This window comes from Papio anubis, chromosome 10, assembly GCF_008728515.1.
Source record: "Papio anubis isolate 15944 chromosome 10, Panubis1.0, whole genome shotgun sequence".
NCBI lineage: Eukaryota > Metazoa > Chordata > Mammalia > Primates > Cercopithecidae > Papio > Papio anubis.
Genome location: NC_044985.1, coordinates 2798858 through 2811294, shown reverse-complemented (window position 1 = coordinate 2811294; position 12437 = coordinate 2798858). Strand labels below are relative to the sequence as shown.

The window sequence follows — 12437 nt, the reverse complement described above, 5'->3', positions numbered from 1 at the left end:
GTTTGAGCTGCCACAAAACCAACACCAAGGATCATTTATATAGAAACTAACTTTTTCCTTCAAACACAGTACAGGAGAATCTCTTACCATCTTGAATTCCCCAGGTATGGTTTAAAACGTTATTATTTGCCAACATTGTAAGTTTTACCCCGCAATAGTGAAATTTTCAGGTAATTGGAGCTGACCCCATTACATGACAAAATCATATAAATAACTTACAAATCTTTCTTAAATACAACCTTTGTCTTTGTTTCAAATTTGTTTTGTAATGATCAGTGTAAGGCTTCACTAGATGTCTGTGCTTTTTCCTTCTCAAGTTTTTTGAGGGTATTTGTATAAAACACTACAGAAAAGCTTAAAGTTTCTGTCTCCATCTAGTGGTTAGCTATTACCTTCTAAAGGCTTTATGTACCTGCTTTTTACAAAGCACTACATCCTACTGTGCTTCTGCGTTTGTTGAAAGTAAAGTTTGAGTTTCTTGTGAGCAGTGTTTTAGTACATACACTTCATTATTTTAGCTGTTCAAAAGTCTTTGTGGCCAAAAGTAGTTTTATGTGTTTCTGAAGATCAAGGTGCCAATCGGTATGAGAGTAGGATTTCTGTAATTAAAATCATCTAGTTGATAAAATGTTCTTGGGCCTCATCATCTTGACCTTAAGAGATCTCTCATAATTAAGTCTATAGAGACTATTAAAATAGTAAGAGTATCACAAAAATAGAGCAACAAGAAACAGCCACAAGCTATAATTTTTCTCTCTCCCCTAACTGCTCAACTGCTCTAAGCTTTTGGCATAGTGATTTTCAGTTATGTCCATATTTCCTTGAAGACAGTAGTTTTTTTTTTTTTTTTGAGACGGAGTCTCACTCTGTCACTCCAGGCTGGAGTGCAGTGGCTTGATCTCAGCTCACTACAAGCTCCTCACTTCTCCCAGGTTTGTACCATTCCTGCTCCTAGCCTCCCTTGTGCAGCTGGGACCATAGGCACTGCCACCTGGGCTTGTTTTGTATTTTAGTAGAGACGGGTTTCACTGCATAGCTGTGATGATCCTTTATCTCCTGACCTCGCGGATCCTGGCTTTGTCTCAGCCTCCCAAAGTGCTGGGATTACAGGTCGGCTCACCGTGACAGTAGTATTTCTGATCTTTTCTGGTTATAAGCCCCTCATCCTAGAAAATGAGAACTGCACCATCCCAAGTAAGAGAAACACATTAATAAGATTTTGTTGGCATTCCATTTCCACCCCAACTGAGGTACTGCAATTCAATTCTGATATTTAAATGCCTAGAGCTGGTATCAGGGACTGTACAGGTTTAACGTGATCAATCCTCCACACATTGCCCCTACTTCAGATGTAAGCCACAAGTGGGTAACGTAGGCTATTTGACAATTTCTGACTCAGCTACAAATTTAAGCCCTAAGGCAAACCTCTCAGGTTTAAGAACTTGCTAAAATGACTGATGAATCCTAGAAAGCACTATGCTTCCTAGAAAAACACTAAGTGATTAGTTTTGGCTTATAGAAGATAAGGAAATTAGGAGGGCCAGCCAACATGTGAGCTACATCGGGAAGGTCTGGGAGGGAAGGCAGAGCTTCCGTGCCCCTGTCCCCAGAGAGGGGTCCCTCCCAGCCATCTGCCTTCTACCCAACTAAGAAGCCATTGGAGCCGTGGGTCCAGAGCTCTTTCATCAGTGGGTACCTGCCTCAGGTCCCAGCTACTTGGGAGGCTGAGGTGGGAGGACTCACCTAGTCTAGGGTTCCTAGGCCGTTCCATCCTAAAACCCACCACAGTCACCCTACTAGCACACAGACACTCTATCACCTGTGAAACCGGGCCGTGTTAGTTTCAGACATTCCCTTGGACAGTAAATTCAGGGTAAGCATGGATAAATTCTTTATTATACAATGGATCAAGTAGGATTGAACCTCTAAAGGTCACAAACCCCTGTAATATCGTAAGGTTTGTGGTTCCTACACAATGAAAATAATCTTTGCCTTATTAAGAATGGGACCTTTCTAAGAAAATGAAGAGATAGCCTCTCAAATGAGAATGAAATTTTACCGTGCAAGCCTATAGCCATGACTAGCATTCCCTCCGTACAAAGTGCCACAACAAAACAGCTCTAAACATAACCGCCGAGAGCAGTTCAGTCCCATAAATACTCTGATACACATCGAACTACCATTTATCACATCAAAAACAAGTCGCAAAACATCTCTTTCCAAAGGTCCACGCATTTCCCAGTATAGACGTGACACATTCCAGGCATCAAAATGGCATCTTTGCTGCCCCCAATGTTGATCTTAATTGCTAAGATCCGCTTTTTCCCATATCTGCTGTGAACTTTCTCATCTGTTTATCCAGTCGACTGATACCCTTCTTGGAGGTCGCCTGAAACTAAGAGTAAGGGAAAAATTAAAGAGCAAACTACTGAAATACATAAGTCTAGTTTTGTCTTTCATCTTCTTATAACTGAAAGTTAGCAACCAGAAGAGCTCCTAGCTCTAGAATAACCAGAATGTGTGTTGATGACCTCAAGAACAGAGCCTACAGACTGTTCTAATAGTATAATAAGAAACGCATATTAAACTCTCTCAACGAAGAATAATTCTGTTGTCTGTGCTTTACTTTTAATTTTGCTGCAGTCCATGGAGGTCTCCTAGATGGGAGAAAGGGGGGGAAACTGAAACTACGATTCTCCGTATTCCATCATGTACATTACATTTGAACTGCATGCTTCTCCCTTTCGAAGACCAAATGTGGAGCTAACCACTTGACATACACTTTCAAACAGTGCTGGCATAGAAAAGAATGACCTAAAATAAAGTCAAGTCAGCTGAGAAAAAGCCTTAAGCGTAATAAATGAGGTTAGATGATTAGTAAAGTGAACCCCTAAGTGCGGGAGCTCTTGAGTTTTTAGACTTGGGGTGAATCCCTGCTCTGATGCAGTGACTTCTGTGACCCTGGGCAAAGCACACCCATGGTAGGTCCTCTTTCCAGAACTGCTGAGAGAAGGAAATGAGATAGTGATGTCAGATCCAAGCACAGAGGCTGAGCACATATAGTCAGTGTACAAAATAGTAGGAGCTATTACTATTTTACTACTTCACAAGCAACTAGATTTACATTAAGTATACTTGACACAAAAAGAATATTAAGTCTTTACCCACTTGCCCTTTATGTTTAAAGGTTTGGTTTGGGGGCTATTTTATATTGAAAATACTGTCTTGCAAAGATGTGGTCTCCAAGAAACTGCCATCTTTTAGAAATGCTAGAAAGGTTTGCCGACTCTGTTGTAAAACAATTTAGATGTTTAAGAATGGTGAGTGCTTAAAAAGAGATGGGTTGGCCGGGCGCGCTGGCTCAAGCCTGTAATCCCAGCACTTTGGGAGGCTGAGACAAGCGGATCACGAGGTCAGGAGATCGAGACCATCCTGGCTAACACGGTGAAACCCCGTCTCTACTAAAAAATACAAAAAACTAGCCGGGCAAGGTGGCGGGCGCCTGTAGTCCCAGCTACTCGGGAGGCTGAGGCAGGAGAATGGCGTAAACCCAGGAGGCGGAGCTTGCAGTGAGCTGAGATCCGGCCACTGCACTCCAGCCTGGGCGACAGAGCGAGACTCCGTCTCAAAAAAAAAAAAGAGATGGGTTTTTCTAATTCTTCTCCCCATAAGTTTACTACTGAATCACCTCTGAAACTCAATTCAAAAGAATGCTAAAATAAGGTGGGGCCTGGGAGACACTCTGGGTTCAATACCAGCCTGGTGAGCTTCTTTTCTGTCCGGTAGCCTTCCAAATCTTATCCTACCTCTGGACCCAGCCTCAACCCCAACATGAAGCCAGGTGAGCACTAGGCAAGGAACTCGAAGTCATTCTTGATGAAGAGCCATGTTGACCTATCTTTCTAGGAATATCTCAATTCAAATATTACTCTGTATCAGTCTCAATACTTGGTATTAGTACTCTGAGTAAGCATAAAAAGTGTCAGATGAGAAAGAGCTATGCCACCATCGCACTATCTCCCAGATCTCCTGGACAGTCTCATATATCTGACTTCCTTTCAGAGGATGTGCCGTGATCTTAGTACTTGTACTCGGTCAACATCGGAAGCTTTACCTGCTCAAATCTCTGCCAACTACACAATTCCCAGCAGCTCCACACACTAATTGGACTCCCCTTTGCCTACTCCCAGGACCCTCACTAACTGTCTAAGCCCTGATGGATCCGTCTAGCCTCAGCAATCAGGACACACCCGGACCAGTGGGTTACAAAATACATGACTGGTAGTTGCAGATGCCTAGTTACCCCAAGTTTGAAAAGACAGACCATAGTACCTCACACACCGAGTTCAATGATCTCCCTCCAGATTCATCAAGGGAACACTACACTTCCTTAGAAAGTCAGAGTGTGTGCCGCACTGCTTCACCAGAACAAGACCAAAAGCAGCTTCAATTATGGCACAACTGTGTGAAGACACAATGCGAAATCACTCAAGAATGCTTACTCAAATGGATTTTTACCATGGTAAATAAAAAACCCAACAAGGTATAAAAGAATATGATCACAATGTCTCTTGGGAAAAACAAAAACAAAAACAAACCCAGTAATATTGTCTATGCATACATACAAAAAAAAAGACATAATCTAAAATGTTAACGTTAAGTTGAAGTGGTATTACACATGGCACTAATTTTGTCTGTTTTCTGTATTTTTAAAAGTTCATGAAAAAACAGGCATTGCTTTTGTCATTTTACTGTTATTTAAAAAGTATTCCATGGAGTAAATGAACATATAAAAAATACAATGTAGCACAGGTTACTACATTATTTAGGAGTAAAAAATCAGAAACCATAAAGGAATGAATAAACACATTATATTCATGGCCAGGCGTGGTGGCTCCCGCCCGTAAGGCCAGAGGATCGCTTGAGACCAGCTTGAACAAGATGGTGAGACCATCTCTACAAAGAAATAAAATACGTAATAAAAAAAAAGCAAATTATAATTTGGTCATTTTCTGTGGGTGTGTACGTGTGTGTGTGTGTGTGTGTATTTTTTTCTTCTTTCTAGAGATAGGGTCTCATTCTGTTGCCCAGGCTGGAGTGCAATGGCAGGATTCTAGCTCACTGCAGCCTCAAACTCCTGGGCTCAAGTGATTCTCCCACCTCACCCTCCCAAGAAGCTAGGACTACAGGTGCATGCCACCATGCCTGGCTAATTTTTTAATTTTTTGGTAGAGATGGAGTCTTGTTATGTTGTCCAGGCTGATATTTAGTATAATTTTAATTAATGTCATCAGTAGAAAAAAAGACAACAAATATGTCAAACTGCTCTTGAATGCTAGGACCGTGAATAATTTTTCTCTTAGTACCTAAAAATTTTCTATAATTATAAAAACTAAGTTCAAGGCATATCTGGAAATACATTTAAAACCTCAAATTGTTGGCCAAGCACGGTGGCTCACGCCTTAATCCCAGCACTTTGGGAGGCCGAGGCAGGCAGATCACTAGGTCAGGAGATTGAGACCATCCTGGCTAACACAGTGAAACCCCATCTCTACCAAAAATACAAAAAATTAGCTGGGCGTGGTGGCGGGCCAGCTGCTTGGGAGGCTGAGGCAGAAGAATGGTGTGAACCCAGGAGGCGGAGCTTGCAGTGAGCAGAGATCGCGCCACTGCACTCCAGCCTGGGCGACAGAGCAAGACTCGTCTCGAAAAAGGACAGAAGGGCAAAAAAGAAATGGGTACAGGGGACATGGAGAGGTGATCAGGGACATGGATATGGGCACAAGTAAGAAAGAAGAAAAGGAAAGAGAGGAGGAAGTTCTTGGCACAGAACTAGTCCTTCTCTACCCTTGATTTATTCTCAAGAAATAAGAAAGTACATTTTGTTTTGATAGTCACTTAACAGCAACATGAACTGGCAGGTAGGAGAGTGGAGTCAGTGGAAACAGCTGCCAAAGCAGGGGTCATGGAGAAGCACAAAAGGCAGGCAACACACAGACTGTATGTACTCCACAACAAAGGTGCCACTATTAATCTCAAAGCACAGCGGATCAGTGAGTCGGGCTTATGAACGTTCCAAAGTCTTTTTCATTTCTGACCACATTGTGAGTATGGGTTAATAAAATTCATCTCCTAAATATTTAGTGTAAGGCTTTATGCAATGAGTCCTCAAATGCATGTTGCTGAGCCACTGACAGCAGGAAAACAAGCTACTTCCCACCGAGAAGCCGCTAACCAGTTTACAGCCTGTAACACATATCACTGTAATTCTGGGTCCTAACAAAAACTTTTTTCATAAAAATGGGTACCAGTCAGGAAGACCCAAATGCATATTAGGGAAGTAATTATCTATTAGTCTCTAGGATACTGATAAAGAAAGGGGCTTCCATGTCAAAATTTCTAAATATTCAAGAGGCCTTGCATAACCCAAGGTGCCTGTTACGGTCATTATTTCGAAACTAAAAGCAGACGCGGCCTCTTCTGATTCAGAAAGCACACACACACACGTTTCACTCTGACTGCTGACAATTCAAGCCCATGCACAGTACATGCTTCCTTGGGAATACCTCTCGTGTACACACTCTGGCAGGGCCAGGCCTACAGGGGCATCCTGTTGCCTTCAATGCTGAACTTGACAGCACGATGCACTTTGCTGAGTCGTTTCTGTTCTGCAAATCGCCTCTTATGCTTTTCCAATCGGCTTAGGCCCTTTTTAAGAATACCAGGCTAGAAGCAGTAGTTTGATTGGAGAATAAAGAGAGATTACGGAGAAACACTGAAGATCCACTGAGCAGTATTTACAGTGATAACAGAGTAAGTGTCTACCCTAATTATTGCCAACGGAATTGCTTAAACTGTCTAAGAGAAAGGGAGAGGTAGGTCTGCTGAAGCATGTAAGCTCTGTTTCTCATGGTTATTAAAAAAAAAATTCACTGTATCAGAATACACCAGGTTTCAATTTCAAGCCTCACTTGAAGGGATTAATAAAAACAAACTTCTCTACCTGATAATGTTGCATTAGGTCTGAAGAAAAGTTCATCAGCAATAAACTTTAATCCTGGGTAAGACTTTTCCTTTCTCTATTGCTCAATTTGTGGTTTGGCTAGATAAGCGACCAGAAAACAGTCCTCTCTGAATCAGACAAGCCTTAAGAGCTACAAGGGTTATTAACGTATGAAGGAAAGAGTAAAATAGTAATCTGCAGGTGAGATCCACCTTGCCGATCCTCCACTTGCTTACCCTGGATGACTCCATTTCCACATTCCATTTGGGCCTGACCACATAGTCCTTGTTTGAGGGCATTGGGACCCTTGCCCGGGCACAGAATCCAGGATCTCCAGGTCTAAGAGCCCTGAAAAAGGGAAGAGGAAGAACGTGTTGCTTGTGTGGCCAACCACACTGGGGCACACAGGCCATTTCACACTACTGTTTCTACATCCACCCATTCAGCTGCAATGTTCCAAACCGCTCTGCTCCCCACCTCAGGTCACCCCATCCACCCTCCTGCCGCCTCTCAGCTAGCCTGTCACCACACACACTCCAGTGTGCATTCCTTGCTTCTCTTCCAAAGCCAACTTGCTCTGCATCTGCATGAATCATTTTCTCCTCTCCTCAGCTTCAGATATACTCATGCCCCTCTGCCTTCCAAGGCTAGTCCCACCAGCATGAATCCCCTTTTCTCTTGTCTAGTGGAGTCACTCATGAGTTCACTTGTGAGATGAGGAACTGTGAAGAACTGAGTCGTCAAATGACCCCCCAAAACTCTCAGTATGCCCATAAAGTAGTTTTTCAATATACAACTCCTACAGTAATTTTTAATGTTTATTTTTGTAAAAATCTTTTGAAGATAATTACAGATTCAAATGAAGTTGTAAGAAATGATACAGAGAGAGATCCAATGTCTCTCCCAATAGTAACAACTTGCAAATCTACAGTATAGTATCACAACCAGGATACTGATGTTGATACAGTACACAGATCTCATTTACACTTCCCCAGTTTCACTTGCACTCATTTATGTGTATGTATTTAGTTCTATGCAAATCTGTGGGCAACCATGCTAGACTAAAATAAGATTACTAACCTTCCAAAGTAAAGCCTATCTATAGATGCCTGGGCATTCAAACCATTCAGCCTTTAGGTAACTAGTAAAGAGCGGATCTATGTGTGTCTATTGGGGATGGGGAGAGAAGGGTAAAAAATTCTCAATTGTTTATATTCTCTTGTACAGTTTACCCCATTTTTAACCTTAGACTTTTTTTTTTTTTTTTTTTTTTGAGACAGAGTCTCGCTCTGGTGCCCAGGCTAGAGTGCAGTGGCATGATCTCAGCTCATGCAAGCTCCGCCTCCCAGGTTTGTGCCATTCTCCTGCCTCAGCCTCCCAAGTAGCTGGGACTACAGGTGCCTGCCACCACGCCCAGCTAATTTTTTGTATTTTTAGTACAGATGGGGTTTCTCCATGTTAGCCAGGATGGTCTCGATCTCCTGACCTCCTGATCCGCCTGCCTCAGCCTCCCAAAGTGTTGGGATTATAGGCGTGAGCCACCGTGCCCAGCCAACCTTAAACTTTTATAACCTTCATATACGTATGAACAGGTTAATTGGCTTGCCAAGAAAATTCCCTGTAACTCTTACTTTCGTTCTGAAGCACGGCCTCATCATCAACTTCCTTCTTAAACAAACTTGCTTCCTCTGGCTCATCCCCTATTCTCCTCTTGCAATCTGGATGCTGCCTGACTACCAACTCACCCGCACAAAGCCTTCTGCAGCACCTGCCACTGGCCCATGCTTTTGCCATTGCCACCTCCAGCTCAGCCTCATTCCCCTCCAGGCTCTGCTCCAACACATAGGACCACAGCTGCTCATTCACCTTCACTGGCTACTCTGCCTGGCTATGCCCCCTTTCAAAATGGTTTAGTTCATTTCTTACTTTATACTTTCTTGACTGAACAATCTTTTTTATGGAGAGAACCATCAAATCTAGGTCTCTAGCCCAAACATCTCTTTACAAGTTCTAGACCCATAATATTTACAGGACTATCTCACTGGGCATCTCACATTTAATATGCTCAAAAGAGAACTTGCCTGTTTCCTCAAATCCACTTCTCCCTCCATTTTGGTGAAAGGTAATGACACTGTCTCAGCACTTAGGTTAAAATTTTGGCTGAAGTCTTTAACTCTAGACATCTTCTCTCCCACTAAGTCACCAACATATGACAGCTTTGCCTCTGCAGTATCTTCTCACCCCTCTGTTCCCCCACTACCACCTCTGTTTAGCTGTACCACTGCCTCAGTCCCACTGCCCTCCAACCCATCCTACACGATGCCATTGGCATCAGCATCCTAAATCAAATCAAACCAGATGGCTTCACATCCAGTCTCAACAACTTCCTGGGGAATCACAAGGCATGCAAAAATTCGTCATCTTGATTCAAAGCCCTTCACTGGTCTATTATTTCCAACCTTATCAGGCCCCATACTACTGTCCAACCCCTTCAGTCTACTTGTCATTCCAAACACAGACCTGGCACACTTACCCCATGGCTTTACCAAAGACCTCCCTTTGCCTATCATCCTTGTAAAGACTTATACTTTTTGAGAGCATAGACTATTTTTAATTTGTTTTTAAATTCTCAGATCACAACAAGGAATCTAGCACTTAGCAAGCAGCAAAAAAATCTTTGAATGAAGTATTTTCTCAATTTTCCTTACATCCCCAGAGTACCCAATACAATGCTTTGTAGATACTAAACGTTAAAATGAAAGTCACCTCCAGTGAATGAGAACATAACATCATTTCATTTACTACTTTTCTTAAAGCAGCAAACGGAAATTCTCTACATAGTCTAGGAAGAAAACTTAACATTAAAACCTTACTTCTCCTCTCCTGTCAGCACCTTTTCCAGGTCTCTTCTGGGTGTCTGACCACCAGTGCTGGAAAAAAAGTAAACAAGGAGATACCAGGAATATTAGAACCTAATAACTCAGAAAAAGAGCAAACTAAAATATCAAACTTAGACCATAACTATTTTTTTTTTTTTTTTTGAGACAGAGTCTCGCTCTGTCGCCCAGGCTGGAGTGCAGTGGCCGGATCTCAGCTCACTGCAAGCTCCACCTCCCGGGTTTACGCCATTCTCCTGCCTCAGCCTCCCGAGTAGCTGGGACTACAGGCGCCCGCCACCTCGCCTGGCTAAGTTTTCGTATTTTTTAGTAGAGATGGGGTTTCACCGTGTCAGCCAGGATGGTCTCGATATCCTGACCTCGTGATCCGCCCGTCTCGGCCTCCCAAAGTGCTGGGATTACAGGCTTGAGCCACCGCGCCCGGCCAGACCATAACTATTAATAGCTCTTTTACGATGGATCAGGGAAAATAACTCCTAATCTTTAAAAAGTACTACTCATTTTAGTATTCATCTGCATAACAGGTTTCCTTGTGGGTGAGCCGTAATTGCCATATTTGTAACTAATGACCCTGTCCTCCTAGATGCAACTGTATGTCCACTATATTGATACAAACCAAACCTATAACATTTTTTATTCTAGGAACTCAGAAATGGGACCCAGAAAGTTGTTTTCTGCAAGTGGCTGGAACACAAGCAATCAGTATCGTGAAAGAGGCTCTGTTCCAACAAACTGACCCAGAAAGGTCTGGTTAGGAGGACAGGACCCTGACTATACACTATCACATTTAAACTAAAAGGATATTGTGAATTATGTAGATATATCAAGCTGAGAGGAAAGGAAATTCTATCATCTTGCAGGTTTCCTAATGATCTTACTTAAAACTGAGTTACTACAACAATAACATGTATTCCACTTACTCATACCTGTTCCCTCATACCTGTTCATTCTTCGTCGTTGAGGCATCTGTTCTAGATCTCTCTGCTCCCTTTCTTCTCTTGTCATTCCTTTGTAGTTGGAGGTAAGACCAAATATAGGCCTAGACCACTCATCTGTAGTAAGAAAAAAATCAATTATTTTGCCCATAAAATTGCATTTCCTCTACCATTTTTTTCAAATAATTGCACCCTAGTGTGAGGGGATATTCTAGACATTTAGAATATTCTTTCCTTGAAGAGCCCATTATTTCAGAAGAATTTATAGGATAAACAAAGCAAAATGCCAGTATCGTGACTAACTCTGGCTGATTCAGAAAATTTAATGTAAAAGATCACCACAGAGATTTAAAGAAAGTAACATGTGACACACTTTGATAGTCAACAATTAGCTGGATTGACATTTCATAAAAGACATTTATTTAAAATTTTTATTTATTTTAAAAGGTAAACTAATTTCTAAGTTTACTGGAAATACAAAGTCTTGAAATTCTGCTTTCTTATCCTAACCCAAAACAAGCTCCCTCACCACTACCTTACAAAATGGTCTATATCTGTAAAAACTACAGTTTAACAGTATGGATGGAGACTCTGTACTTCATTAAGTCTAATATAGCTGCTACCATGACCATGAAAGAAAGTACATGCCACTGTTCAGTCAGTCAAAGTCCAGGAGCCAACTGATGCCTTTGTTCTGAGACATAATGTAGCTTACCGCTACATTGAATACACTCTACAAATGAGAAAGGACCTTTATAGACCGAACATGGGTGCTGTCACACAAAGAAGGAAGCAGGGGTTCTCAGGGGGTCTACAGTCTTTTACAATCGCCCCACTGACCCCACTTATGGATTCAGAATCGCTGCTGGAGTAAGTCATGGACACCAGGAGGGATATTCTGCTTTTCTCAGTCTGGGGCAAAAAAAGAAAGTCGCAAACCCACTGCATAAAAGCACCAAAAGTTTATCACTTAATAGGCAGTAAACTGCAGACTACTAACAAGATCAAAGACAGCAGTATATCTCTGTTTTATAGAAGAAATTTACATTTCTCTAAAAGCTTCTGACAAACTTAGCAATTCAAAAGAAAAATAATTATTATATTCAAATGTAGTAGTTACTTTTTCAATCTAGCCTTGAAGTTCTTAAAATTCCTTTTCAACATGGAACATAGGAAGAGTTAAGAAGGATAACAAAAATGAACACGGGTTTCATTCTTAAAACTGAATAATTTCACAAACAATATGCTTGATCACATAAATTTTGGTTTAGACTTCTCTGGATTTCTCTGGCATCATTAAATAAGAACGTGCAAAAAGGTTCTGGAGACCAATGTGCAAGCAACAACAACAACGGGGGCTGTTTCTTGAGTACTTACTATGTGCCAGGCACCATGCTTTAGACACAACCTCTCATTTAATCTTTAAAGTCACCCAGAAGAAAACACATAATTATCTCAATTTTACAGAGCACAAATCACTCGCTAAGGAAACGCAGTAAGGTAGGTGGTGGATTCATGATCTGAATCCAGGTAATATCAACACCACAGCCTGCAATCTAACCCCTCTCTCCATGCTCTCGACCCATGACTAGAAAACGCATA

General features: G+C 41.8%; 1 protein-coding gene across 13 annotated transcripts in view; it reads right to left on the bottom strand.

Annotated features, from left to right (window-relative positions):
- Positions 1 to 12437, bottom strand: part of IWS1 (interacts with SUPT6H, CTD assembly factor 1) — a 101076-nt gene that overhangs the window by 51960 nt on the left and 36679 nt on the right. For 8 of the 13 annotated variants that reach the window (XR_004176444.1, XR_004176443.1, XR_004176446.1 and 5 more), the window contains exons 11-13: positions 10841 to 10952; positions 9877 to 9933; positions 7240 to 7351 (exon numbers count right to left, since the gene is read on the bottom strand). Coding sequence is in view for 4 of the 13 variants with exons in the window: in XM_021923468.2 (XP_021779160.2) it covers positions 6598 to 6726; positions 7240 to 7351; positions 9877 to 9933; positions 10841 to 10952 (410 nt within the window). In the remaining 9 variants the exon portion in view is untranslated. Of the gene's footprint in view, positions 1 to 2211; positions 2396 to 6566; positions 6727 to 7239; positions 7352 to 9240; positions 9934 to 10826; positions 10953 to 12437 lie in introns of those variants that run through there. The other 5 variants (XM_009185113.3, XM_003909261.4, XM_021923468.2 and 2 more) reach the window with 4 other exon arrangements.